Genomic DNA, 27,413 nt, shown 5'->3' with positions numbered 1-27,413 from the left:
CTTTCTTCATCAAACACCTAATAGTTTGCCAATCAAGGCACGAGTAAGTCCACATTGTGACAGTGACCACTGTGGCACATGATGTACTCTGCTTGGTTCTTATCCAGAGCGATGGGTTTTGAATTCAGCTGGTACGTCGCTGTCCAGTTTACAGATCACCTTATAGATCGCTTTCTTCCACGAGGGATCGCGATCCTTTCCCATTGAGATGGCAATGTAAAACTCTTGCAGTGTAATATCAGCAACCTCCAGGAATCTGTCAGGCACCTGTGAATCACAGGAGAAGGTTAAAGAGATTAACATTCAGAGCTTTAACACACATACTGTTGATCCTCCAATATGGAGTTTGGCATTTAACATAATCAGAATCAGGCCTGGCAAATCAAGGTAAGTAACAAGTCAAAACAGCAAAGGGAATATGATAAATTTAGAACAGTAATGAATTGCATTAACAGTACACACTACATCTGTTGTCATATACTTGAATACCTATGTACCTGTACCTGTAGGTTTCTATGACTCAAAAATATTGTTGAATTCAAACAATATTGGAGCTGGTGAGCAGGTGTTGCCAGGCTTAAAGCACACTCAAAATTCAGTCCACTGTCAAAGATCTTCAAGTACACGAGAAGACACTGCATTGGGGTGGTTGGTTGTAATATTGTGTAATACTCCACTTACTGTACCATCGAATCAACCTTCCTAGAATAGTTGTGCTCAGCTGCAGTCACTGGTCTTTCCACTTTACAAATAAGAGTTTTGTCTTGGTTATTCTGCACACTTTCAGAGAAGAAAATCTTGTGAGGAAAAATAAAAAGGCCTCAAATATGTTAAATAATGTTCTTTATCTTATTTTATTCTGAAAATATCCCTGCCAATGAAATTGTCAGTTCTCAATGAAAATCGCTGGACTTTTTTTAGGCCGATGCTGACGATGGTATTTGAACATTTTCAAAGAAAATCTGATCATGAAATATTGGACGATATTACTTTTCTTTATACAACCTTGTGACATGAATATACATTTGTGATAAGGTTCCTTTGTAGTAGCAGAATCAGTTCTGCCAAGTCATCATTAGTAACCATTTGAAATAATGAGAGGCAAATTCAAAATGCCAATGTCATTTATTGAACAGAATTTAGTTTGTGCAGTTACATAGCACATATTCGCTTTAAAAAGTAAGTAGTATATCCTGGAATGAAGACTGCATTTCCCGCCTGGTGTAAGATCTTTATCTGGCTCGCATGTGCATTTGTTTTGAAAGCAAGTGACAGAAAGATTCAACTTTGCGGTATGCATAGCAGTGAGATAATGTATCTATTTCTGGCCATGTAAGATTAATAACTAATATGACCATGGTGAACGAAAGTAAACTTTGTTTTAGTACCGTCCATACACCCAGGTTACATGTAAACCTACAACAGATTTGGTTGCTCAGTAACAGTAATTTGTAGAGAAATCTTGAGAAAAGTTATCAACATTCCCGGGTATTGTAATTTTCTAATAATAAACCAACAGCAAGGTATATTGTAGCTTGGTAGCAAGGCAAACATAAAATATTATGTTATAAGCCAATTTATCTGCTGCTGTCTGGCAAGCAATACAGAAGTATCCACTGCCATACCAAAAGGCTATGGATCAGCTTTCCTCAGGCTTTGAGACTCCTCAGTTCATCCTCTGCACTCCACCTTAAAAAAGTGTTTTTTTTTATTTTTGACTTATTATTTATTCATCTATTTATATATTTTGTCTTTGTGAGAGGCATAAAGGAACTACAACTACCACTTCATTGTACAACCCTGTGTTGTAAAATGATAAATAAATGAACCTTGTATTACAGTCCACCGTGACCTATGTTGTACCTCCATGAACTGTACACAGCCATTTGCATTATATGCTAAGGTCCAAACTCATAGCCATAGGTATCGGCTTCTTTTTCATTCACTCATTTCAACCTTACCAACCCTATTAGCTGTCAATTATTTGCTGTTCTTTCACAGACCATCTCAGTGCAGGACCTCAGCATTGAAAAAGAGGGAATAACAGACCCCAGTTCCAGTTCTTCTGAACCTGGAGCTTCTCCAGTGGGCAGAGGAGGGGAAAGGGAGGGGACTCTTGGTAGAGGAAGGTGCCGGGGCTGAGGCAGGGAGGGGACAAGTGAAAACAGTAGTCTGGAAGATTGGGAAAGAATTAACCGACTCTAGGGGACCAGAACGCCTGCAAATAAGGTTTGCAATTTTTTCATTTTTCCTGTATTTTTCAAGAAGTTAATAAAATGCTCACTGCAAACTAGACAATTTGTCTGTGATGAATCACTGATTGTTAATTGCAGGCTAAATTATCAGCCCCCACTTCTGACCAGAAAGTTTGGCTCCTGGAGAAGGTCATGTTGAAGCTCTCAGGATTAAAGTTTGACTTAAAACAAGGAAAACCACAGTGGTCCATTTGTACTACCCCAGAAATATTGCATACAGAGACCAGAGGGCTGCATCAGGAGGTCGGTCTTAGATGCTGCATGGAACGATACCTTTGTCGTTGATGAAAACCAGGAGCCAGACGTAGAGCAACATCAACACAGGCACACAGCTCACAGACAGTACGTCTTGTGGCATTATTATTGTCTGAGTGAAGGCAACAGAGTGGTGATTCCCAGCTGTTCTGTATGGAGAATCGGCAAAATAAAGTTTCCTCCCAGTTTAAATTCTGACTATTTCAGTTTTTCTTTTGTCAAGCACACGGTCAAATTGCAAAAAACCCAATGCCATTTGTGTGCGCTATCGATGGTTACATGCACCATACAGAACGTATGAGCCGTCAATGGTTAGAACAGTGTATCATATCAAACCGAATGTGGAAGACACTGGAAGGGCGCCAGTGATTTCCAACTGTTTGTCATAATATAGCCTATATTGCAAAACAAATCATTTTTATAACATGGTCATGCAAGGATGTAATTTTCTTTACTTTTTTGAGAAATGCTGTTGCTACTTGGAATTTTGTACAGCTATAAAACAGAATATCCAAATTTAAATGTTCCATATTGTACAAAGTGAGATTTCCATATCTTCATATAGCAGATCTATTTGATATATAAATGCTGTGAAATTATCAAAACATTCAGACCACTGAGAAATGTGCAAACTGTCTTCCATTGAAAATATGTGGTACATTATGAAGCACAAGATTGGACAACAGACACCACCCTTAAGTCTAAATCAAGTGAGAATGGGTGTCAGAGTGTTGTGAAAGAAAAGGTGATGTAACACAATTGTAAAATTAACCTTGTCCCAACTTTGTTGGGATGTGTTGCAGGCATCAAATTCAGAATGAGTTTTTGTTTAAAAAAAAAAAAGTTCATCCATTCAAATTTTAGATACCTTGTCTTTGTGCTCTATTCAACTGAATACTTAAGACTTATATTAAATCACTCTTGTAACTGCCCCTCATGGATTTCTTTTCAAATTTGTACCAATTACAAGTGAGGAGATGCAGATACAGTGAAGCCAACAGTAAATCAATTAGGGCTTTGAGACTGCTGAGATATATAAAGTGCAGCACAGACTGACTCTGTAAATGGCCGCAAACCTGACACCTTTGAGGTTGTGGTGGAGAGGAGAACAATGAACAAATGTTATCTGTTATGGATAATCCTGGCCACCCTCTCCACTACCATCTGGACAGAGAGTTTCTCTGACGGACTGGTTCAGCTTCACTGTCACCAGGTACAGGAAATCTTTCCTGCCCAAAGCACTTTGTCTCTACAACACCTCACCTCTGTCTGACGAAGAATTCACAGAACTCTCCACTTTATAGTTTCTGCCTCAACCAAACTCTGTTTTGTATCTTCAATAACTTTATACTTTATATGTCTTTAAACTCATACTCTACCTCATTGCATTTTCAGCAACTTCAACAAATTTGCAAGCTTGTCTAATGTATATAATATGCTGTCCTATACATTTTATTTAGATTTATACATGTACATTATATGTACTGTATGTGTATATTTATTGTGCATTACTGTTCCCATGCAATGCCTGAACAACCTGCTGCTGTAACATAAAAAATTCCCAATCTGGGATTAATAAAGTAAATCAGTCAGTAACACCCATCCAACAAAGCTGAATTGTGTTGGTCTGCACATGATCAAAATAAGACCATAAAACTACTTCACTGACAGGAAACCAACGCATCAACATAGCTGGGTGACAAATCTGTTTGATGTCAGTGAGATCTCACCAGTATTTTTGTCCATTCAGAGCAAGAAGAATTACAGTGTGTAGCATCAGTTACCTGGAAGTCGTTGGCTTTGTTGTAGTGCATGTTGAGAGCTCTGAAAAGTTCTGATTCTCTCCCCAGTCAGACCCCTCACGTCGGCCACTCCTTCAACGAGAGCGTGTCGGGCAAACTTCTCCATCTGGATGTAGTAAAACTCCCTGAAGTTACTGAACCACTTGATGAGCTGAGAGGTGATACAGCGCGTGAACTGAGGACAAAACAGGTAAGTGAGATGATCAGTGTGTGAAACTGGATATAATGTACTTTGTCTTTATGTGAGAGAGAAGCTGCTAAATGTGTTTTATGGTGTACATTTAAACATATAAAGCAAATAAACTATGAAGTAATAGTATTTTATCACATCTCTGTGTTGCCCGTTTTACACATTTTGTGTTTTTCAGACATGCAGTAGTGATTTAGAGTCGTTGATCCTGATCTGATTGCTTGATTATAATACTGTTGACAAATAAAAAACAAAAAGTGTTGACTTGTGTGGAGCTGATTCTTTATTCTGTAGTGAGTTTGAAAATGTTTTAATTACCCTCAGGTTCATAAAAGATGCAGCATATTAAAAACCATAGACATTTTCAGACTGCTTTTTGATTTAATTTAATTTGATTTGATTTGCTCTCAGAAAGGCCAAGAAATATGTCTGCTTAATTGCAAAATACAGCAAGCTTACCATAACCAAGGTTATGATGAATGCCATACATCTGTAATTTTTACATTAAATTGAAGTCATGTTTTGTAAATATAATCTATTAAAATGACACAAATGTGTGGAAGACATGTACTGCTTTCTTCAGATGATTTGTGGTTAGACCCTCCTAAACGCACCAGTGTAAAGGAAAGCTTGTAAAGGATATGCTCAACATGTGCAGGTTATGTAGGCTTCTCACTGATCTGGAGTTGACCTTCGATCACACTTTGAATTCCAATGTGAGTCAGACATTTTGAACTTTGCTTGACCAACCCCAGCTTCAGGGCAGGCTCTTGAAAATAGAGTGAGTACTCCTATCCCTCCCATCTGCCATTAGCTTTGGATTGGATTGGAAGTAATTAATCAGCTTCACCTTCTTCCATCCCTGATATTTTCGACTTGAACTGCTGTCAAACTCACTGTATGAATCGGCACATGCGTCCCTTGGAGATGTTTCAGGAGGATTGTTCCAGGTGCGACATTTCTCTTTGTTACCACTGTCTGTATTGTCAGTTACTTCATCCACACGGATGAACTTTGTTCTGGGCTGTCTGAGGTGCTGATGCTGACACTCAGGCTGCTTTCTTGTCATCTGGCTGTGACTCGAGTGCCAGATCCACTTCTTTTCTGATGTAAAGGAAGTTCACGAATCCTTTCATTTTCCTACATGCCAGCTGACTCGTCGTGCTGATTTGCCGTCACGTCTGTGCAGTGCATACCAGGAGAGCTGGTCATGCCTTTGATGATATTTTCTACTTTGGCACGCTTGCTCGATGACCACTGTTCAAGTTCCAGTCATGGTGACCACAAGAACTAGATGCAGGCGATGGATGCCGTCTTCTGGACAAAGTGTCTCTGGACGGATTGAGCTCCAGCTGGGTGGGACAGATCAAACTTGAACCAGCGTCACAGCTGCTGTAATAAGAAATCTCTGGTAGCATTTTTATGTTCTCACTGTCTTTGTGTGAGGTCACAGAAGCACCTGACACATCTGAATTAGACATGTCATCAAAAGAACAAGAGGGGAAATTTTTGAAAAATCAAATAAAACAATAAGTACTCCAAAATGCAATTCTAAACCAATTACATATATAAGCTACTCGTCGTAAATCATTTTTGAGAATTTATCAAACATGTAATCCGTTAATAAAAAAACGTAAACATTGGTATTATCGTGTGACTAAAAACGTTACATCACAACATTCATGTTTGCATTTCTTATGAGCGCTGTGATTGGATGATTCCGTCACCAGGCCAGGAAAAAGAAAGCGTCTACCGGAAGCAGTCATTGAGAACACGTGATGTGTTTCCGTCATCAATGTGCGCCTTGCGTAGCAGCCGCTCAACGATTTCACTGCCTCTGAACGTTTTTTGTGACATAGTTTCTCAAGGCTAAGTTTACAGATTTGTTTCGCGGTCGGATAACAGTTTTTTTTTTTTTTTTACTGCAGGCGTGGTATTTCTAAGCTTTGTGTAATGGATATTAAAATGTAGCTAGCACTTAAATATCAGGGGGTGAGCGTTAGCCATCAGCTTTTAAACCCACTCAGGCTATATGTAAGCACAAAGGCTGTGTAACGTTACACGGCCTCGTCTTTTTTAACAATGTACCCCTCCTGGGGAAATTTTGGTGGACCCCAGTCGCAAAACCATGGAGGGTCTGGGCCCCGCAAGCCGCCCGGTGGCGGCCACGCCGGCCCGGCCGCGGGGTTCGGCGGCTTCGAGGCCCCATCCAGCGGCTCGTTGTTCTCCAGCCTGCAGGAGCAACACCTCCAGCAGATGCAGCAGCTGCAGATGCTGCATCAGAAGCAGCTCCAGTCTGTGTTACACCACGGCAACGCTGCTAATGCGTACGGTGGACACTCAGGTGGGCATCCAGGGACTTCGTGGTACCCAGAAGGAGCAGGACATTCAGATAACATTGTTGGAGCTCAATCGTACTTTAAACAAGACGAGACTCCCGGTCAGTCGACGAGAGGTCCCCCTGCTCCTCAGCAGGTTCATACACAGCCTCCTCCTCCTCCTCCACCGCAACCCAAGGAGTCCCAACCGGTTCCTCCACCTCCGGAGCCCCCGTCAGTGAAGCCACCGGAGAACAGCGGTGCTCCCGAAGAGGCCAACAAGAAACATCCATCCACGACAGAACCTCTGCAGGTAATGTATCTGTGTGTGTGGACGTGTTTTGTTGCTAAACATCTCTCGCATTCTTTGCTCTACCTGCAACCAGAACAGCCAAAAAACACCTTAATTTAAGAGTTGAGTCAGTATTTGTGCATGAAGTGAATTTTTGCCTCACTTTGTTTTTTTGTGTTTCCAGAAACTGAACTGTTACATCTAATGCCATTTAATTGATTATTGTTTTAAGTCAGTCATTTTAAGGTATACTCAGAGTATACAGGGTTTAAAATAAAACAAATGTAAAGCCAGTCTTATCCTACCACAGTTACTGTGAGTTTGAACAAGGAATGAGCAGGTAATACAGGGAAAGCAAGATTCCACAAACACTTCCAGTATAAAAGTGAGAACAGAGATCTAACAGGTAACAGGTATGTGTCCTGTGTTAGGGCTTGTAAAGGCCGTGTTTTATTAATAAACCTCAGCAAGTCGCTGAACTACAGTATGTGTACGAGTGAAGTCAGTGAAAAGAAAAGGTTCCTTGTGTGCCTTGTCTGACAGATGTCCTTGTAATTGTTTCACACAGGAGCAACAGCAACTTTGGTACAAACAGCATCTTCAGAATCTACAGAAGTTAAAGCAAGAGAGAGCCAAACAAAATCAGAAAGAGGGTGATGGTCCTGTGCCGCCATCAACCCCGGGCCGAGCAGTTCCCCCTCCTCCTCCATCAGAACCACCAACAGGCATACCTCCTCCACCTATTCCAAAAGATGAGCCCCCAGTACCACCTCCACCTCCTGAGGAGGTAAGTCTAAGTATTTCAGACTCAAATTTAAACTGGTTTTACACATCAAAGTATGTGTAAAACCAGTTTAGTTTGCCATACACCAATGTATGGAAAAGTGTAACCACCAACTGTCAGTGTATTGCTCATGAATTCAAGATCGGTGTGTACTGAAAGGCTGTTTTACAGGTTTGTGACCAAAATATTATGCTTTCGGCTTTTATTGGTGTATTGTGTAAATGAAATTGTCTCTAAATTTTTAAATTGAATGGGCTTGTTCACTGTTTCAACGTACCATCAACAACAACTGGTTAACAATGTTGTGATTAATGGGTTTTTTTTATTGTGAGCAAGGGATGCATTTTTCTGTTTAACCGTTGTGATAAAAATAATATTGACTCACAACGCTTTTAAAACATTATTGCAATTTTATAATTTGTATTCTATAATTAATACAGTCCTGCAGGCGGAACACTTGCAGGGATAGGCACTGGGGTCAGGTGCCTTATAACTTGGGTGGCGGGCAATGGTGTGGACCTTGATGCGCTGACTCCTTGCATCACAAACTGGTTCTAGTGATGTGGCATGTCACCTCTCTGACTGGGAAGGAACCGGAGCTGGTTTAGGAGGTGGAGCAGTACAAACTAGCTGTAGTTGGACTATGCTGTAGCACTGGTTCTAGAACAAAATTTCTGGTTAAGGGGCTGGACTCTCCTCTTTCTCAGATTTGCCCAGGGTGAGAAGCACCGGTCAAGTCTGGCAATACTCACAAGTCTCTGGCTGAGCAGTGCTCAGCCAGAGACTTGGCTATGACTTGACTATGACTCGCTGAGGGGGCGGCTCTGTCTGTGTTCTTATGCTCCGAACAGCAGCTGAGAGTATCCGGCCTTTTTGGAGTCCCTGGTACAGATAACTGTATCAGCTTGGGATTAGTTGACTATTTGACTCAACATTGCTACCCTCACTAGTCCACCAACACCAGAAATGCTAATCGGTTAAACGTATTATTCATAAATGACATTTACATTACAGGGTAACGATGCACAGCAGAGTTTCCATTATCCGGTAATCACTGTTTTTTACAGGGAAAGTCTTTTAGTCCAACATACTTAAATCTCTCTGGTCATAATGTCCAGTGAAAATAATTCCCAAGTTAGTTGTGAAAATATTCTGACTCTACACGCTGTTTTCCCTCGCTGCTCCTCTGATGTCCAACCTGCAGTGCTGTTGTTCAATAGAGGACCAGTTTCAGAGCTTGTTGTTCTCATGAGTCACTTGCGTACAAAGTGGGAAAATGGGTCCATAAACACAGGTAATATTCACCACAACTTCTCCCCATTGGCACCAAAACCCTGATGTGCAGTGCCACGTATTTCAGCAGCGTTTAAAATGTGATTTGTTTTTTCAAGAACGGGGTTAATGGTTTAAAATGTCTCCATGCAATATTTTTTCAGACAATTTTCAACTTTATAGATGAATTTTGACTGTTTTCTGAGTGTGTTCATAACTTTAGACTAGTTGATTAGTTTAAAGTTCTGTTTAATCATCAGGGAAATTAGTTGTTAGGAGCATCCCTAATATCAGCATGCAATGTTGTTGACAAAAAAGTTGAGACTAAAATCAAGTTAAAAGATAAAAACTCAACTCAAGCTGTATGTTTGTTGGAAAAAATATTACAGGGTGTTTTCTTTTCAATGCAGCAGTTCCGTTTCCCACTTATAATCACAACGTTGTTTACATGTGGGGTGGTGCCGATGTGTCCTCAGATGCTCAGTATGTGTACTTGTATACATAGTTTTACCCTCTTTCTTGCCTGTAGGACTGGAATGATATCCCTAGAGACAAAGACTGTACAACATATTGTAAATATACAGTAATTCTCAATTTGATCCATCGTGTGTCCAAAAAAGTGGACACATGGGTATGTTTACCACTATATTCCAACGCCTTTTCTTTTAATAACACCCAGAAAGAGTTTGGGAACTGAGGACACTAATTCTTCTTCAGTTCTGAAAGTAAAATTCTTTCCCATTCTTGCTTGATTTACACGTAAGGTCTCTATTGTTGAATTTTGCACTTCATAATGTGCCACATATTTTCAATGGGAGACAGGTCTGGACTGCAGGCAGAGGTGAGGCAGTACCCACACTAATTTTCTATGAAACCACGCTGTAGTAACATGGGGCATTTTCTTGCTGGAACAAGCAAGGATGTTCCTGAAGGACACGTTACGTCAGGGAGAAGCCAAGGAGGTGCGCACCAAAAACCTGGTTGCAACAAAAACCTGCAGCCACATGGCCCTTTATGGAATAATTTGGACATGCCTGTTACATGTTACAAATTAACCTGTTTACTTGTGTAATATTCCAAAGTATTTTTCCCCCAATCTTTGCTTGCGCTTGCACAAACTTGTGTGAAATGTGTTAGAGGCATCAAATTCAGAATAAGTGTACATTTACAAAAAACAATAGCGTTTATCTGTTAGGACATTTAATATCTTGTCTTTATTCTATGATCAGTTGAATGGAATTGCCAATTATTGCATTCTGTTTTATTTACATTTTACACATCGTCCTAACTTTTTGGAATTTGGGCTTGTAAGAAGATGCTGCTGGATCTGGAGTGAACATTTTTCGAATGTCCAGCTGGAAACTAACTTCACCACAGTGAATTTCTTTCTAAAATGCTTTTTCAAATACCAGCGCTCAAAAAGTAGGCTGCTGAGGTTTGATATCCAGTCCTATTATTTTCTGTAACTCAAGCTAGCTTAGCTCTCATTACAAACACACGTTTGTTTGCCTCGGGAGTAACACGAATTCATCGCTTGCCTGGTTTTGCAGAAATTGTGAATGTGTCATTCCCCTGTTGCCTCCAGGCTTGAATGCGACATGTAACGTGTGGGTGCTTACTACAAGTCCATCAAAGCAGTTGCTGATAGAAGGCACAATGGTTTTGATGTTAAAAAAAATCCCTTTTGGTTTTGAATTTGGAATTTTCAATGAAGGTAGCCGCCTTTATTACAGCTGGCCTACCTTTGAGTTAGATACATTTGAACAAAGAAAACCCCCACTGGCTATCACTTCTAATTTCTTCAGTACCAGTGCCAACACAAGTTTTGGAATCTGTGCTAAATTGTTTTAATATCTTTCTTTGCCGATTTTAAAAAAAATCTGTTTACCTAGAATGTTTTTTACAAAGTAAGCCAAAATTTTAATTTCCTCAGTAATTAATGACAGCATATGAGTATGCAATCATTTTGTGCTAGCTTTTTGTGCTTTATACTTAGGGATATTCAGTGCTATGGGAACAATGTGTACTCATTACTCAGAAAGTATTTAGGGTTGATCCGCAGGCCTGTTGGAGAAAGATATGCTTTGCTCTAGTCTTTCCTTGTTTATGTTCGCAGCCCAATGTCCCACAAGATCCAGAGGAGGCTGCTCGCCTCCAACAGTTACAGGCTGCAGCAGCACAGTGGCAACAGGTGCAGCAGCAAAAAGCAGGCTTACAATACCAGACTCTCATGCAACAGCACGAAAAGCTGCAGCAGGTCCTGGAACAATACCAACAGCTGATTCAGCAACCTGCAAACCTACAGGTAGGTAAATGGTAGATTTCTTTGAAAGCTACTACCTGGCTGGTTATTTCCCCTGGTCCCAAGAATACCTTCACAGAAAATCACAGGTTAAAAGAAAGTAAAGTATGTTTAGTGGAACCAAAAGGGGATGTAAGAGTGTAGAGCTCCAACAATTTGATTATCATAACCTCTGGCAGGATCTTTAATATTTATTTAATCTATAATCAACTTAAATGTAATTTTTCAATGATTTCTTCATGAACCTATACCTCAGTGTTTTACATGTACCTAAATGGTAATACCAATACCGAAAATAAATAGCATCTTCTGTTGTTCTTGTTCTTTTTTCCAGTCAATGTCTGCTGAAATGCAGCTGAGGCACTATGAAATGCAACAGCAGAAGTTCGCCCCTTTATTCCAAGACTGGGGTCACTCCTTTGTCCTGTGGCAAGAACAGTTCCAGACCTATCACCACAAAGACCAACTGAGGGACTATGAGCACCAATGGAAGCAATGGCAGGAGCAGATGAATGCTACCAATGCCCACCTTCAAGAAAGGGTGGCCACTCTCACTGCCATGGTACCATTTGCTTCAAGCCAGTACAACAGTGGGATGATAGGACAGTATGGCCAGTACCCGGGACAAGACATGCAAATGCAGCAGCAGTCAGTTAAACCAGGTATGCAGCATTCTCCTGTGGCTGCTGGTCCCAGATCTCAAGGTCCTCGGCCCACTGGCTTTGGGCCTAATTCAGAACCTGCTGGACCCCCTGTGAGAGGAGGTGGTCCTGCTGGCATAGTCAGACCCCCAGGCCCCCCCACCATTCAGCCACCAAGCTTCAACAGCATTAGAGGTCCACGGTCAGTAGAGATTGTTTTTTTTACTGCTGTGTTTGACATTTTTTAGATTAAGAAATGTTTTGTTTTTCAATAGGTTTGAATTCAGGTGGGAATTACACATGGCAGTACATCATGTATACAATGACTGTGTATTGTTTAAAAATGTCAGGCTATTACTGAGTGTCTCCAAAAGAAAGCTTATCTTAATAATAATATTTTCTTACCATTTCTGTTGTCCTTCGGGTCTCAGTGGAAACAACCCCAGATTTGACCAGGCACAGCAATGTTTTGATGGTCCTCCAAGATTTGACCAGCCACAGCAGCGCTTTGATGCCCCCCGGAGGTTCAACCAACCACAGCAACGCTTTGATGGTCCAACAAGGTTCAACCAACCACAGCAGCGCTTCGATGCCCCCCCTCGATTTGACCAACCAAGGCAGCGCTTTGATGGCCCCCCCAGATTTGACCAACCTCAGCAACGCTTTGATGGTCCCCCCAGATTTGACCAACCTCAGTTTGGGCAGCAGCCTAGGTTTGAACAACCCCCAAGGCACCCTGGCCCACTGCCTCATTTTGAACGCCTACCTGTGCCTCAGCAAATACAACAGCAAGATCCCCAACCTAAGGCAGAACCAGCTACAAAACAACCTGCCGGTATTGATTCTAAGACTCCTATAAAATCAGCTGGGCAACCCCAGTCTGAAAAAGAAAAAAGTGAATCAGAACCAGATAAGAAGATCAATGCTGAAGACATGACAGATGACGACATGCAAGGAACTGAGGGTTTTTTTGTTCAAAATGATCCCATTCCTCAGACATTAGAAAAAAAAACAAAGCCTGAGGAAGCTGATGACAAAAATGCATCTAACAACAGCGAAAAATCCAAACCTGTTAACAGCAAGCCTGCCGTAACTGCTCCTTCTATTGTAGTATCAAACAATACCGCTGCTCAAAATTCCCTCAAACCAGATGAACCCGTGACAGACAACAAAACTCCAGTGGTTCCAAAGCCCTCTGGAATCCAATTAGAGCAACAGGCGTCTGGCCAAATGCAGCCACGGCCAGATCCTCCAAGGCCTCCTCCTGGTAGGGGACGGGGACGGGGACGGGGACAGCCCCCAGTACCTGTCTCAGTGCATGGACGAGGACGTGGGCAGAGGGGCCATGGAGAGTTCGGGGGACCAAACACTGGACCGCTTGGGGAGAAGATGGGAGAAATGTCATATGACTACATAACACCTGAAGCTGACTTTGGGATGCCAGAGGAGCAAGACGAGTATCAGGAAGAGTATCACTGGCAAGATTCTTCATACGAGGAGTATGGTGGGGAGTCAGAGATACCCCCTGAGGAAATGTGGATGCCAGAGGAAGATCACTTCCCAACAGAGGAAGAGTATTATGAAGAGCCACTCAGGGGACCCCCTGTGGGGAGAGGAGGGCCCCCAATGATGAGAGGAGGACCCCCCATGGGCAGAGGAGGCCCACCAATGGGCAGAGGAGGCCCACCAATGGGCAGAGGAGGCCCACCAATGGGCAGAGGGGGCCCACCAATGGGCAGAGGTGGTCCACCTATGGTTAGAGGGGGGCCACCTATGGGTAGAGGTGGTCCACCTATGGGTAGAGGTGGTCCACCTATGGGTAGAGGAGGGCCACCTATGGGAAGAGGAGGGCCACCTATGGGAAGAGGAGGGCCACCCCCCATGGGTAGAGGAGGGCCACCCCCCATGGGTAGAGGAGGACCACCCCCCATGGGAAGAGGAGGACCACCAATGGGAAGAGGAGGGCCACCGATGGAAAGAGGAGAGCCAATGGACAGACACTGGGAAGAACCTGAGTCAGCGGAGTACTCAGAGGAAGGTGAACCTTACTGGGGAGAAAGGAGACCTCCCATGAGAGGCATGAGACCCCCGTTTCCACCTGGCCGGGGTCATCCCCCACGTGGCCATCCTGGTTTCATGCACCAAGGACGAGGACGTCCCCCTCACCCAGCACATGGGCCAGTGGGTCATGAGCCGTTTGGTCATGGAATTGACACTGATGATACCGGAATGGATTCAAGGCCCCCCATGTACCATGGACATGACCCTCATAGCCATCCAATGCATCCTGATTTAGGACAAAGCAGACTTCGCATGCCACCACCTCCTCACAAAATGATGGATTCCATGGAGGAGCCATTGTACGATGAAGGAATAGAGAGAGAATTGGGCTGGCAATTGCCACATGGCAGAGGCCGTCCTCTGCCGCCACATGAGATAATGGATTCAGGAGGAATGAGGAGGAGGCCTTTGGGTCGAGGAATGGCTAGAGGCATGTGGCGGCCAGGTCCAACACATGCGCAATATGAAGAGGGATGTAATGAGGCTTATGTAGAAGATTATGGTCATGGGAAAGATGGGTATCGCTGGCGGTCACCACACGACTATCCTCCTGATGACTATCGGCATGAGGCCAGATGCTATGAATCTGAATCAGACAGAGATGCACTTCCTGAGAGGGACTATCCCCCCAGCATGCCACCACAGCCCCCCAGACATAGCCATTGGCAAGAGGAAAGAGAAAGAGGTCAACCATATCCTTATGATGAGCATGGCAGGGGAAAAGGAGAACTTCGAATAAGAGGTGGTCCCAGTGATGAAACCCCTCACCGACAGGATCAGCCACCATACCCACCACCACCTTCAGAATGGGATAGGCCTTCAAGACTGCCTCCACCATCAGAGAGAGGGTATCCTGGTAATTATGAGGATCGCAGAGCTCGCTATGAAGAGCACAGGAAAGAAGTGGACAGACCTCCACCTTTACCTCCTGCTGCACCTGTCACTAACTTGCCAGAGAGATCAGTTGATCCAACACCACAAGGAACAAGCGGAGCAAATGTTCTTGCTCTCTCCCAGCGTCAGCATGAGATCATCTTGAAAGCTGCCCAAGAGCTTAAACTTATAAGGTAATTTCTCACCTTTCAACGTTGATTGATATATGATTATTTTACAATTATAATTACAATCTGGATTACAAAAACGTTGGGATGCTTGCTAATCCTTTTTGGCATATGATCATTTGAAAACAGTACGGAGACATGATACTTGGTGTTTTACCTCATCAGCTTCATTGATTTTTGTAAATATATGCTTAGTCTGAATTTGATGCCATTGGATGTACAGGGAATTGCAGGAGGGGAAAACACCTGGCACTGAACCTCAGCCTCCACCGACTGACATCCTGCCTGATCTTCCTGCTGGTCTTCTTGGTTTGGAGATCCCACCGGAAGTCAGGAATGTTCTAAAGGTCATTTATATTTTCTTAGGCTTAGCTTTTTTCACCCCATTAGTACAACTTCCTGAAGAATGGAAGGCTCATTGGTTATGCAAGTTGGTTCAAACAATGTTGGTAACTACAAGACACAAGCGACTCTTTGTATTTCCCATACATTTTCATAAATTTAGTTTAAATTCTATTATTACTTTTCCATTTTGTATCTAACTGTGTCATATCAAATCTGTCATCCTTAGGGCATGACTGCAGCTGCACAGACAACTGAGTCTGTGTCTTTGGATACCAAGCCTGCTGCCACAGTTTACCAGTCATCTCTGTCTGCTGTACCCACACCCACAGTGATTCCAAAGACTGTGGATTATGGACATGGGCATGGTATGAGCAGTAAAGATGAACACATTTGATCAGTTAAGTTTCGGGACTTTGTTGGTGACATCGCTATTCTCTGTTTCAGAGCCTGGAACCACCGTTGAGCGGATCTCTTATGGAGAGAGAATTGTGTTGAGGCCTGACCCAGTGCCATCAGACAGGGGCTATGAAAAAGGTGAGTTTCAGTTCATCAAAGCTTAGAGCTTGCTTTTGCAATTTCCTCACTATTGTTCATTGATTAACTATTTGATTCTCCTAGAACCTCTTGGTCCCAGAGATCCGTACAGCAGAGACCCATATTATGAAAGACGATCAGGCCCTTACATGGACCGCAGGGAGTACAGCCGAGAGAGGGAACTATACAGAGAGAAGCTTCCACCGGAATATGAAAGAGAAAGATTTGAGAGGGAGCGCTATCCCCCAAGAGAGAGAGATGACAGGTAAGATGTTTCATCAGTGGCTCTGCCACCCTTTCTTTTTCTTTAAACTGTGGGGAAGAGCGCCACTTCCAAACATATGTAATATTCTTTTCTGTTTGTCTGTTTTTGGTTCAAGCACACAGTCCATGGTTGAAGAAAGGTACTATATCACATTGTGTCATACATTGTGATAAGTCATCAGTGTGTGCCAGTTTGCAACAAGAAATTCTATTGATGAAATGAAACTTAATCATGTTCGCCCTCTGTGCAGGCCGCCTTTACGCACAGGATACAGGGAGAGAGAACGAGATCTTCGAGAGAAGGAGCGAAGTGGCAGTCGTGATCGAGATGAACATTACGGAAGGCCTGGATTTGATAGACCTCCATACGAGCGCACTGGACTTGACCGCAGTGCACTTGACCGTTACAGCCATAGCTCCTCACCTTACGGTATGTTTAATCCCACATATGTTAACAGACATGTGGTCACATACTTCAGCTGTTTGGTGAAATTTCACTGAAACTCTTTATTTCTCTGTTACTGAAATTAATTTTGATGCACGATAGATGATATGGTTGAAAACAGTCTACAACAAGAAAAGTAAATCTATTATCCGAAAAAATACCATATAGAAAAATACTTGAATTGCAAATGATATCGTGATATCATACAGCAGACAGAAGAAGTTATCCAGAGGACCGAGGGCCTCCCACGGCACCACCCCTTCCACCTCCACCTCAGCCGCCGCCACGAGTCGAGAGGAAGCCGGAAATCAAGAATATCGACGATATCCTCAAACCGCCTGGCAGATTATCTCGGCCTGAAAGGGTACGAATTACTGCTGCAGTGTTCCTTGATGTACTAATACCACATTGTTAGTTGTGTAATACTGAGTACTCATCTAAGTGATATATTTGAACAGATTGTCATCATTATGAGAGGGCTTCCGGGAAGCGGCAAAAGCCATGTTGCAAAGCTCATACGGGTGAGTGGAGTCATCCAGCAAATCATAGTGTAATGTAATTATAATGTAATGTAACTAACTTTAACAACAATATTTGAACTTTTGCAAATAGAAATATATAATAATAGAAATATTGCTTTTTAATTTTGTTTTAAGGATAAGGAAGTCGATTGTGGCGGTGCACCTCCAAGAGTTCTAGTTTTGGACGACTATTTCATGACAGAGGTCGAGAAGGTTCAAAAAGACCCAGATACAGGAAGACGTGTCAAATCCAAGGTGAGTCTGACAAACAACATTAACAACGTGCTCGTACAGATTACAGTTGGAAATCAAATTCAGCATGAGTGAGCAGATGTGTTCTTATTATTGTAAACATGATAAACCATGTAATACAATAAATCTATCTCACAGGTTCTTGAGTACGAGTTTGAGCCAGAGATGGAGGACACCTACCGGAGCAGCATGCTTAAAACATTCAAGAAAACTCTGGATGACGGCTTTTTTCCCTTCATCATTTTAGACACTATTAATGACAGGGTTAAGCATTTTGATCAGTTCTGGAGCGCGGCCAAAACGAAAGGCTTTGAGGTGAGTTGTGTTCATGAATGAGTCAGAATAAATGTTTCTGCAGTCGTCTCTGGGCTAAAGAGGTTTTTGTTTTTCTTATTTCAAGGTGTACCTGGCTGAAATGACTGCAGACACTCAGACTTGTGCAAAGAGAAATGTCCATGGGCGCACACTTAAGGATATAATGAAGGTAATACCTGCTAGCTCTCTCAGATTCATTTATATTAAAAGTAATGTTCACTGAAGCTCACGCAAACTTCTTCTGTACTTGTTAATGGACCTCTCAATGCACAGATGTCCAACAACTGGGAGCCTTCGCCACGTCATATGGTGCGCTTGGATGTCCGGTCCCTGCTTCAGGATGCTGCCATCGAGGAGGTGTGGTCTTCAACACATGACAGTTCTCATCCTGTTATAGTCTTTTATCAGCAACTGAGCTAAACTAACGTGTGTCTGTTATTAGGTTGAAATGGAAGACTTCAATCCTGATGATGAGCCCAAGGAACCCAAGGGAGAGGAGGAAGAAGAGGGTGACCTGGTAGGACAAAGACATTTTTAATTTATAACCACATAGTTTTTAGAGTCATTTAAACGTAGTTGTATTCCCATCCACCACATAAGATTTATCCAGGCTGTTCATGTAGTCATTAGCTGCTTCAGTCCAATAACTAAAGAAGCAGCTGAAGTGGTTTCTGTTTCAATGCTTTCTTTTTTTTTTTGGCATGTCCTCAGATTTCATTGTTCAATCGTTAAAATTTGAAATATTTTTTGTTGTCAAAAAAAAAGTTTTAAAATTCATATGGTAAGTGTTTCCAAACTTAAGTCTGCATCATTGTGGGTTAGTCTGGACTACTTTACTGAGTTCAGATTTTCTTTCGCATTTCAAACTTTCATAACGTTTATAACATTACGTCAAATCACCACCAAATTTAAAATTCTGAAATTTGAAAATGAATGAATGAAAGACTTTTATTCTTCTGCCAAAGATGAGGTAATTATTACTTTTGATATGAATGGAAACATACAGAAATATTTATGATCAGACAGTTCACTGTGTTTGTTGCTCAGATTTTAATACATTGTCAAAACAGATAATATAATTATGTTGAACAACTGTTGAAACAACTGGTAAATTTTGCACAAACAGTTAAAAAGTTTAAAAAACTTAAATTAACTGTCGTTGATTAAAATCAGAGTGATGAACTTCCTCTTATCCTTTAAGTGCAGGAGCTGTAGCACGTCCAGCTGAGTCAGAGTTTGACAGTTTCAAAACTTAAATGTTTTTAAATGGAACCACCTTCAGTGGGATTGTCCCCACATGGAGTGTACAAAGCTTGCGACAAAACTGGACTGCTTGGCAAAATGTCATGAGTTTGCGAAAATGGAAAAGGTAATTTTCATTAGAAAAAAGAAAGAAGTAAGAAAATCCCAGCGGACATGATCAGCGGCACACAGTTGTATACACAGTATACTCAATATTTTCAATATAGCAACGTGTGAAATTCCACTGTGACAATATGAAAGTGTGCGCACGCATTGATGAACCTATAGAGAATGATCACTGGAGTCTGCAGCTCCCCTCAGCTATAACACGCTTTATAGTGAGTTTCAGCTCGTTGTTTAGCTGCCGAGCATGCAGCTTTGTTTTTGTTCACTCTCACCACTCTCATGCCGTCATTTTTGTTTCTTTTGTGTCCTGACAAATTTGTTTAATGGATCCTTAAATGTTAGTTTCTCATTGGCATTTCTCTGCAGAGGGCACAGAGATTATTGAAGCAGTCTCATTAAGGAAACTGTGGGCATTATTCATTTAAATGACTCTTGATACCCGAGTAGTTTAATGTTCCTCAAATGTAAGTGCAAGTTAAGTGCATAGACAGTAGGAATGGTTTCTCTACATTGCATTTTGCCTTTCCCACCCTCAATTGCAATGAGCAATGATCCATCTGAAAACAGTCAAACTTGAAGTGCTGCATGCATTTGCAGAAAATCTTTATAATAAACTAGAGGTGAGAATGCAACTGAATTTATTCTGTCTAAAGAAAAAATGGTTCTCAACTTATGTTCATAATACCTTTTTATACTGTCATTTTTTTATTCATGTGTGGTTCAGAATGAACAACCAAATATATGAAATATTATTCATACATTTCCCCCAAAGATACTATTGTTTCAAAAATGAATGAATTTTATCGCTCTGTTGTTCCATAGAAATTTATTGATGTGCTTTCGCATCTTGAAACAGCTTCATTAATGAAAATTGTTTGCAGTATTTTATTATTTTATCACCCACATCTTCTCACACACGCACACACACACGCACATATATATATATGTATATTCATTTTATTTACTTTAATATAACACAAACGTGAGATCCTGTCCCACCTCTATTAACGGATACGAAACACATCAAACGTCTTTAACAAGCGCAGCATAAAACTCTATTTTGTATAGCCTCTGCTCTGCATACAGAAATGCCATTTAAAATTTACATGCTTTTGCTTTTTATAGTTAGTAGTAACTATAGTTTTTATAGTTATAGTATTATTATTAGTGTTGAGAAATATGAAAGACAAACGATTCATGAAGGTTCTAGCAGTGTGTCATGACACCATGAATCTGTTCATATGGTACAACCACAGCATAATAGCCATTGGAAAATGCTCCAGACAGTCTGCAGGAAAAGGTCTGCACTTTTATGTGCCTTATAATTCATAAACAATGACAACTTAGTTTAAATCTTATCAAATTTCATTAGCTGACTTTGACATGACTGTAGTGTATGTTCACATAATTTGGAAAAATTCAATGTGAATTTGTTTTTTAACCATGCGGGGTAGCAGTAAGTGCACTCTTGTAGGTATGTTCAATGAATATTCAGTGTAGAAAATGTAAAAATTCCAGTGTATTAGAGGAATAAGCAGCAAAAAATAATTAGTTTATTGTTGGTTATTTGTTGACATCTTGTTTGATGTTACAATCACAACACCATGGAGTCATTGATTGAGTTTTACCTCTTTGAGGATCCTTCATTTATCTGATTAAAAGACGAAACATGCTTTGCACAAAATTCAAAATAATGACTGATATGGTTGTGAACTACAGTATTTACCTGAAACATCCAGCACAAAGTGATACTAGGGTTTATAAATATAAAGCTGCTTTGCCAGTTCAGACCTGCAGTTCCAAATGTTTTGATTGAAGTGGCAGTCAAAGGCTGAAGGCATGTCCACCCCAGTGTTAAACTGAACTGCAGGTCTCAAACTGCTGCATTGTGGCGCTCCACTTGAGTCTCACTGGGTGTGACTTTGAAGTCTGCCAAGTTTTGTTTCTGAAGCCATTTCAGCTTCTCATTTCCAGGTGCTTACAAATAGTAATAATTACTATAATGCCTCCAAATGTTCTTCTTCTCTTGTTCTAAAGCTTTCTTGACATCTTAAGTAAACTATTGTGGATGAAGGAAAGGACATTTTACAACAAAAGGGATTCACATGAGACATCGTCATAAATTCACAAATATAATCTTACATCAAGATGTCATCAAGGCATACACAATATAGTAGCACCCTACCTACAGCAAGAATTAGGGCCTGCCATGCATTAGGCTACTATGTGTAAGGTGATTCACTCACTCCTTCAAGAGTAACAGACGTGGGCGGTCACTACTACTGAGTTTAGATACTGGTAATCATTTCTCGTTCACGTTGTCAGGTCACCCGTCCGCTATTAATCCCATGAATTGTACATTCTGTATCACAGAGAGAGAGAGAGAGAGGGTGAGCGATTAGACACAATGTATGACCAGGATAAGACAAGGCAGACTTGGCACACGGACACCTAAAAAACACAGCACGTTCTCCTGAGTTGTCCTAAAATGGCATGTTGGTCTACCCAGACCACAACCGCTTAGAGATCCCATGTTATGCTCATTATGCTCATGTTTACATGCTGTAATGTTCAGAACACACATAATGTTCTCATACTGTCTGTGCTGCAGCACCTGTATTCACCCTCTGTCTGAAATGGTCTGTTTTAGCGCCTGTCTCTTTCAGGCTCCCCGATCAAAAGGCCCAGTCTGCTCCAATTGGTCAGTTCTCACAGGCCTGAGCGGGCACCGTCAGGTTTCCACAATAACTCTGCTGGTGTTTTCATAGCCACAGCCTGCTGGGAGTGTGGCTGAGGGCGGTGCCTGCAAAGATGTGACATTGTAAGGTTGGGACGGCTTGTTCAAAGCCTCTGAATACAGGCTGTGTCCGTTTCTTATTGAAATGAGGGTTTTGATACTTTCATAGTATTTAAATTGCACAGATGCCTGTTTTGTAATCAAAAAAGGTGGAAATCTTCAAGAGTCAAAACACATTAGCAGCAAATCAGATATGTGACTTACACTACCAAGACCACAGTGAGAGAGAGCATAAAACGGTGTCCCTCACTCATTACAATAAAGTCAGCACACTTTTCAAATCAACCCTGTTATTAAAAACACTTTCAAACAACTTGGTGTTGTTCAAAGGGCACGATCCACCGGTTGTTGTTGAGAAGTTGTTATCCAACATGTCCGCTACCTCTTTTGTCCAAGGATGTTTGGAAACAAATCAGTCCATAATATAATTTCCTAACTTACTTAACAAATTAGTTTGACTAATTTTAAGGAAATGTGTTTAATCATTAATCGTGTGATTGTTTATTGAAAAACATAATAAAAAAAAACAGCAAGACCTCAAGCTCAAATCTGATCAAAGTGTTGGATCATTCAAAGCAGGTTTCACTCCTGTTCACACCTGCCGATTTTGAGGTTCCAGTGTTTCTTTTCTCAGGCAGGAGTAGATCAGTGCTGTGACAGTAAAAGCTCTTTATCTGTTGTATTACCAGGGGTAAAGGTTTTGGCAGGGTTTCATCTCATAGTGAAGCGTTTTAGATAAAATCATTTACCTGTTTACTTAAATTAATATAATCTCATCTGAAATAAAAAGATACCAAGATAATTTCCTCCAAGATGAACAAACTATTCTGCCATGGTTAATTACATTTGAATACAAGTACAGTAAAAAAAAAAAAAAAAAACAACAAAACAACATATGGGGTAGTTGACATCTTACCTCTCCTCCATTCAGCTTCAGTTAGGTGGTCTTAAGAGAAAATTAATAAATGTGTCTAAAAGGAAACAGTAGTTAGCTAGCCAGCCAGATAGCATCACTGTCATTTGGCAGCTGAGGATTGGTTAGGGAAACGTGATGCTATGTCAGAAAAGTGCACACTGAACATTTTCACGTTTGGTTAACACTAGTGTTTCCTGTAAAAGTTTGAGCAGCAGTACTGCAGACTGCCACAGGGGGCGTCGTTCTTTGTAATGTAAAATGACAAACATGATTGGAGATTGAACTGCTTGTTTTGATTTTGTGTCTTCTCCCTTGAGAGCAGATCGAGGTTTGCTTGACCATTATTTTTCTTTTAAGGAAATTACGTCACTGAATTTGAGTTCTCACAGCTGTTGTCCACTATTTTTCATGAGCATGTAGCTAAAAGCCTAGCCTTCTCCCAGCCTGCAAGATCAAAATATTTGCATGTCAGTGTTACATGATGTGTCTTAACTAAATGAGTCCTCATGCAGTCTCATCCTTCAGTTGTCTTTGTCTTTCACTACTGATAAACCAGTCTCCTCTCTTTTCAGCCAACCCTGCTTTCTCTCTCCCCCATCCCTGCATCACCCAGATGTTTAACCATTGAAGTGTTTCTTTATATAATATAGGGCTACATTCCAAAAAGCAAGTGGGAGATGGACACATCTGAGGCAAAACTCGGTGGGTATTCCCTTTCATTGGGCTTTATTTTATGACTGACTACCCCAGTTTGATTGTATGTATGACATGACCATGAGGAGAAATAGTCCCATCAGTGATTCATGATCCTCTGTCTCTGTGCACAGCAATCTAAGATGCTGATGTTGTGATTAATAGATGCTTCAAATTTCTATAATAATATGTAACATTTCCAAGTTGAAAATGTTTAAAAACAACTTGACCTATGTTGTGCATTTGGTTGAGTTGTGTACTTGTGTGTTGAGGCTGGTTTTTCATGGATAAATGTTAGGATGATGAGGTTAGTTGAAGTTTTAATGGGAGGCTAGAGCTGATCTGAAAATTAATCTTCCATTTATACAGACAAGTTGGACGGTCTAGGGAGCAGTGGGAAGAGGAAACGTGAAGACATGGCAGGCCTGGATCACTACCTTCAGCTGCCAGACGACTATGCCACACGCATGTCGGAACCAGGGAAGAAAAGGGTAAATTGACACGTTGTGTTACAGAGCTGTTGCTTTGGTCATCTTAAAATGTATTTGTCAACTTTACGTTAGGCAACAAGAAAATACTGAATGTCAAAATCCTGGTACTCCAGTTTGGAAATGCAGTTTTGTCTAATGGTGTCTAACTGCACATGATTGTTTGAAGGATATTACTGCATGGCGTTCTGTTTTTATTTACATTTTAGTAATTAAAAGAGTAAGAGTCTCAACTTTTTTTTGGAATGGGGGTTGTATTAAATGTTGGATAACGTGACTGATTCAACTCAAATCCTGTTCCTTCATCACTCTCCTGGTCATAACAGAACCCCCTGGTTGCTCTCCTTTGTGTTAAGGTTCGATGGGCTGATCTTGAAGAGCAGAAGGATGCAGATCGAAAGCGCGCTATCGGCTTTGTGGTTGGTCAAACGGACTGGGAGAAAATAACGGATGAGAGCGGCCAGCTGGCACAAAGAGCTCTCAACCGTACCAAGTATTTCTAAGAAGATAATCTTGTACCCCTTTGTTTCCCCTCATTGAAAGGTATGTATGTTCCTCTTTTGCTTCTTGCTGTTAGGATGACTGTAGATGTTATTGTTAAAAGGTTAGAAGACAAATCTGTGTTTGAATGATTAGTATTCAAATTCTAACGTTGAAAATATTTTCATATTAATACACTTTTAAGGACTTGATGAGGACATGTGGGAGGCCTTTTCTAATTACATGCCCTCCATTGAAAATGTACTACATAAAAACTTTATGTAGAGTTTTTTTTAATCCAGTTTTGTGTCAGCATTGTTGAGCAGGTCATATCTTCAAAAAGACATTTCCAAGCTTAAGCGCAGTAAATAAAACTGAATAAAATGTTATGAATAATTCCCTGCTAAGTTGCCCTTGCTAAGTTTGATTCGGGATGTATATTTTAATTGATTAAAAAACATCTATAATGCCTTCTAAACTGATAGAAATGCAGTTCTAACAGTACTTTATTCTGTATAAATATAGTCATGATAGATATCAGAATGTCTGAATATACCTGAATTTACTTAACTTTTATTTATTGGGAAAAAGTTCCGTAATTATCACATGTAGAAGTTTAACTTGATTGTATCGACACTACAACAAATCTGTCTTTGAACATATTATCGATGATTTCTTTTTCTTTCTGCAGGTTTCCAGAATGTGAAAACACTGCAGCTTACATGAGATTCATCGAGGTGACACCACCAGTAGTTATCAAATTTTAGTTATTTAATTGAAAAGGATACGGTATTTGTTTTCTTCTTCTGTTTTAAGCAGGCACTCTGTTAATGATGTGCTCCTTCTGATCATGTATCCTGTATTCAGTCCTGTTTCCTGCTATTTTATACTTGATGCTTTCTGTACTGTATACCTGTAGCACTGTTTCTTGGATACTTGAAAAAAGACAATAAAAGTTTCACACAGTTGCCTACTTAAGGAGTCTTTCTTTAGTCGATGCTTGCTTCTTGAGGAAACCCAGAGTGTATTCGCTCATTAAACAGTTGAAGCAGTGCTAGGAGTGAATCAGTGTGGCTGAAGAGTGATTGTTTACATCTGCCTGACTTAGCTTGTTTAGCCCCCTGACATTTTTTAGGATGACAGCTTTCAGGTTTATCACTGTATCACTGTAAGTTAGGAGAATGAAAGTAAGAGAGTAAATGGTAACATGAAATTTAGTCTAAACTGTCCACTCACATCTGTGTTGGCTCGGAGAGCAAATTTCAGTGTAAAACTTCACTTAAATGGTGTTTTTCTCCTTATCTTATTTGTCTCTTTCTGTCTTTCTTTCTTTCTTTCTGATTAAAGTAATTTTAAACAATAGATAAACAATAATAGTAGGTTTCCGAGCATCAGAAGATGGTGTGTAATGGAAGTGCATGATTGGAGGACTGAAAACACTCACCTCACTATGTCTATAACCTGGAATTTAACAGAACAATTAGATCATTATAGGAAATACAGAAACGGTCCAGATTCTGCAGTCCTGTAGCGCACAGGCTTGTCAATCTTGCTGTTGTTTTTGCATATCTCTACATTCAAAGTCAAAATATAAAAATGTTGCCTGTGTGATCACTAATGCACATTATCACAGGCCACATTTAAGCATAATATTCATGTCAATGACAAAGAACAATGCAAATGAAATGCTTTTATTTTGGTTTCCCGTGTATAATATCCCGTGTATAGTAGAATATATGTTGTTAATATAACAACATGTCACTTTGAAACCAGCTGAGAACTGGCTGCAAATCCAGCTGTCAACAATCTGACAGTAGAGAATGATGGTGGGAGTACTTTGATCATTTTTAAATATAAGGTGGCACAATACACTTTGCCTGTTTGACCCTTGTGCTTACTTAGAATTCAAAAGAAAATATCAAGTGTAGTTAAGCTAAGTGCGGATGTCTATGTGCACACTGCGTAACAGTATTCATGTGAACCCCATTCAGTCTCACTGAGTGTGATCACCATGGTTAAGATAGGGCAATGTAAGCAGATGCTGCTTTTTGTTTGTTTGTTGTTTTAATCAATTTTACATTTACAAACTTTGTACTTGTGAAGCAAAAGGTCCAGAATTTTCAAACATGAGAAATTTCACATCTGGATGATCAACTGAAGACAAAGCAAGGATCATCAATTATGACCGGACACTAAGAACCACTGATGAAGACCATGTCTGATTTGGACGGCCAGCCACAGTTTATCATTGTAAAGAGGATGGATGGATCTTAATGGTAAGGATGGAAGAGAGGCAGAAACACTAGTTACATTTTTAAGCAGTGGGTGAGATGACAGACATAATGTACTGATTCAGTAATTCTGGAAATCATGTAATATCCATTTTATATATCCTGTACATACATACAAAGTGGCAATAATGAGCTCTGCTGAATATTAAATGTTTCATCTAATGTCGTGTGGACTTCATTTGTGTTTATTAAAGAAAAATGCTTCTCAAAAAACAGATAATGTGTTCTGTGTTGCACTTTGTGACTTGAAGACATTTCACCAATAAAACTTTTACAAGCATACAAAATATGTATTATTGCTATAAAATATAGCAAAATACATATTATGTCAAACTGCCTTATGTGTAGAGATTGGAGATGTGCAGGCATGTACTTCTTATTTTACAATATGGTACTTTCTTCATCGAACGCCTAATAGTTTGCCAATCAAGGCACGAGTAAGTCCACATTGTGACAGTGACCACTGTGGCA

General features: G+C 40.7%; 1 protein-coding gene and 1 pseudogene across 3 annotated transcripts; one reads left to right on the top strand and one right to left on the bottom strand.

Annotated features, from left to right (window-relative positions):
- Positions 1-99: 99 nt before the first annotated feature.
- Positions 100-5,983, bottom strand: LOC121622410 (annotated as a pseudogene).
- A 528-nt stretch (positions 5,984-6,511) lies between these two features.
- On the top strand, positions 6,512-27,292 carry LOC121621707 (YLP motif-containing protein 1-like). 3 transcript variants are annotated; one of them, XM_041958284.1, is made up of 22 exons: positions 6,512-7,133; positions 7,681-7,899; positions 11,285-11,473; positions 11,805-12,313; positions 12,543-15,239; positions 15,457-15,580; positions 15,805-15,943; positions 16,023-16,112; positions 16,197-16,377; positions 16,493-16,516; positions 16,628-16,806; positions 17,034-17,185; positions 17,280-17,342; positions 17,478-17,597; positions 17,733-17,909; positions 17,995-18,078; positions 18,183-18,266; positions 18,352-18,426; positions 23,641-23,692; positions 24,053-24,174; positions 24,528-24,714; positions 25,343-27,292. In XM_041958284.1, the coding sequence occupies exons 1-21, from the start codon at positions 6,585-6,587 to the stop codon at positions 24,672-24,674; spliced, it is 5,976 nt and encodes a 1,991-aa protein (XP_041814218.1). In that variant the 5' UTR covers positions 6,512-6,584; the 3' UTR covers positions 24,675-24,714; positions 25,343-27,292. The 3 variants fall into 3 exon arrangements, with proteins under 3 accessions (XP_041814218.1, XP_041814217.1, XP_041814219.1); XM_041958283.1 differs by having other exon boundaries at positions 6,513-7,133; positions 17,031-17,185; XM_041958285.1 differs by lacking the exon at positions 16,493-16,516 and having other exon boundaries at positions 6,515-7,133; positions 17,031-17,185.
- Positions 27,293-27,413: the final 121 nt, after the last annotated feature.

The sequence above is a fragment of the Chelmon rostratus genome, chromosome 18, assembly GCF_017976325.1.
Source record: "Chelmon rostratus isolate fCheRos1 chromosome 18, fCheRos1.pri, whole genome shotgun sequence".
In the NCBI taxonomy this organism is placed as follows: domain Eukaryota; kingdom Metazoa; phylum Chordata; class Actinopteri; order Chaetodontiformes; family Chaetodontidae; genus Chelmon; species Chelmon rostratus.
The sequence above is the reverse complement of the archived record's forward strand: the minus strand, read 5'-3'. Positions and strand labels throughout refer to the sequence as shown.

Coding starts and splice junctions, on each gene's coding strand:
- LOC121621707 (XM_041958283.1), top strand. CDS start 6,585: ATGTACCCCTCCTGGGGAAATTTTGGTGGACCCCAGTCGCAAAACCAT. Junction 18,427..23,640: donor AGGAAGAAGAGGGTGACCTG/GTAGGACAAAGA, acceptor TATATAATATAG/GGCTACATTCCAAAAAGCAA. Junction 24,175..24,527: donor CGGAACCAGGGAAGAAAAGG/GTAAATTGACAC, acceptor CTTTGTGTTAAG/GTTCGATGGGCTGATCTTGA.